At 56.6% G+C, this 1,573-nt stretch overlaps 1 protein-coding gene across 1 annotated transcript in view; it reads right to left on the bottom strand.

Moving 5' to 3' along the window:
• Positions 1-446: 446 nt before the first annotated feature.
• Positions 447-1,573, bottom strand: part of ARHGAP39 (Rho GTPase activating protein 39) — a 62,994-nt gene continuing 61,867 nt past the window's right edge. Inside the window, exons 6-7 of the mRNA XM_009329895.1 lie at positions 738-1,299; positions 447-627 (exon numbers count right to left, since the gene is read on the bottom strand). Of these exons, the coding sequence (XP_009328170.1) occupies positions 509-627; positions 738-1,299 (681 nt within the window). The 3' untranslated portion in view covers positions 447-508. The remainder of the gene's footprint in view (positions 628-737; positions 1,300-1,573) is intronic.

The following is a 1,573-nucleotide window of genomic DNA, read 5'->3' as shown; positions in this document are numbered from 1 at the left end:
CCCAGGGGACGCGGGGCTACCCAACCCTCCAGCCGCGCCGTGGGTGGCCAGCAGGCGGCATCCCCTCCCGCCAGCCTCAGGGCAGGCACCGACCGTCCCCGCGCCCCTGCCAGACCGGATCCCATCACCCGTGAGACAGCGCCAGCCGTGAAGGAGCGGGGACGGCCGAGTCCAGGACTGGAGAGGGCCTCCTACAATCCCCACCCCTTTGGGGTCAAATAGCCAAAACTTATGTCTCTTCTATCTGCCGTGACCAAAAACCACCTCAGGAGCTGGGAATCAAGCCGGCTCCCCTTCCAGCATGGTTTTTTTTTTTTTTGATCTGAAGCTACTCGAGAAGCCAGAAGCATCTGGAGATGGTGATGGTGACATCACAGAACCATCGAATGGCTTGGGTTGGAAGGGACCTCTAACGGTGCCCTCACGGGCCAGAAGAAGTCCCGGGAACTCTCGCTTACGGCCACCCCCGGTGGAGGCGACGCTGAGCCTGCAGCAAAGGTATCAAAGCTCATTTCGTGTTGGGTCTCGTGCTGGATTTCCGTGCGCCGGGGAGGAAAGGCCGGCGGTAAAGGCACCACCGCGCTCGCTGCACCTCCGGGAGGGCTGTTGGATGAGTTCCTCGCCCACCTTTCAACAAGGAGACTCATGAATGCGAAAGGGAAAGGAACGAAACAACAAATAAAGGGGTTGCGACGTCAGCAGGGGCAAAAGCCACCGGGCAGCGGTTTCTCTCTTACCTTTAGTGTCATTCACCGGATCCATGTGCCTGTAAATATATCCTTCTAGGTAGGAATGAAATTTGGGGGTGGGTGGGAAAAAGGCCAAACAAATGGCCATGAGCTCCCAGCCCCGGGCCAGGCTCTCGTAACGGAAGTTCTCGGTGGTCTGCCGGCACAGCTGGATGTAGAGCTCGTCTCTCAGACCCTGCATGCTCCAGCCTTTGGTGGCGATCTCCAAGGCCACGTTGAGTTGGTCCGTCTTGGCCCGCCGGTCCCCCATGTACATCTGAATCAGTTTAAATATTTCGCACGCCTCCTTCTTGACGTTGCGGTCGTTGGTCATGATCATGGGTTTCTTGATGGACTCGCTGCTCCAGGCCAGCATGTTGGCGATGGACACCTTCCTGCGGAAGAGCCCTTGGGTGTGCTTGTTGAAGTGCTTGGAGGCCCAGTTCTCAATGTCCGTCTCCGAGGAGGGCTTCCGCAGGTTGAAGGTGGGGAAGACACAGCTGGCGCTAGGCATCATGTTCCGGGTCTGTCTGCTGCTTTCAAACTGGGCGCAGGCACCGAGATCCTCCGACTAGGAGACAACAGCCAGACAAGTCCACGTTACTAACAGCACGGCCACACCGCCAAACCAACCAACCAACCAACCAACCAACCACCAAACCAACCAACCAACAAACCAACGAACCAACCAACAAACCAACCAACCAACGAACCAACCAATGAACCAACGAACTAACCAATGAACCAACGAACCAACCAACAAACCAACCAACCAACGAACCAACCAATGAACCAACGAACTAACCAATGAACCACCGAACCAACCAACAAACCAACCAACCAAC

Source organism: Pygoscelis adeliae, unplaced genomic scaffold, assembly GCF_000699105.1.
Source record: "Pygoscelis adeliae isolate BGI_AS28 unplaced genomic scaffold, ASM69910v1 Scaffold198, whole genome shotgun sequence".
NCBI lineage: Eukaryota > Metazoa > Chordata > Aves > Sphenisciformes > Spheniscidae > Pygoscelis > Pygoscelis adeliae.
The sequence above is the reverse complement of the archived record's forward strand: the minus strand, read 5'-3'. Positions and strand labels throughout refer to the sequence as shown.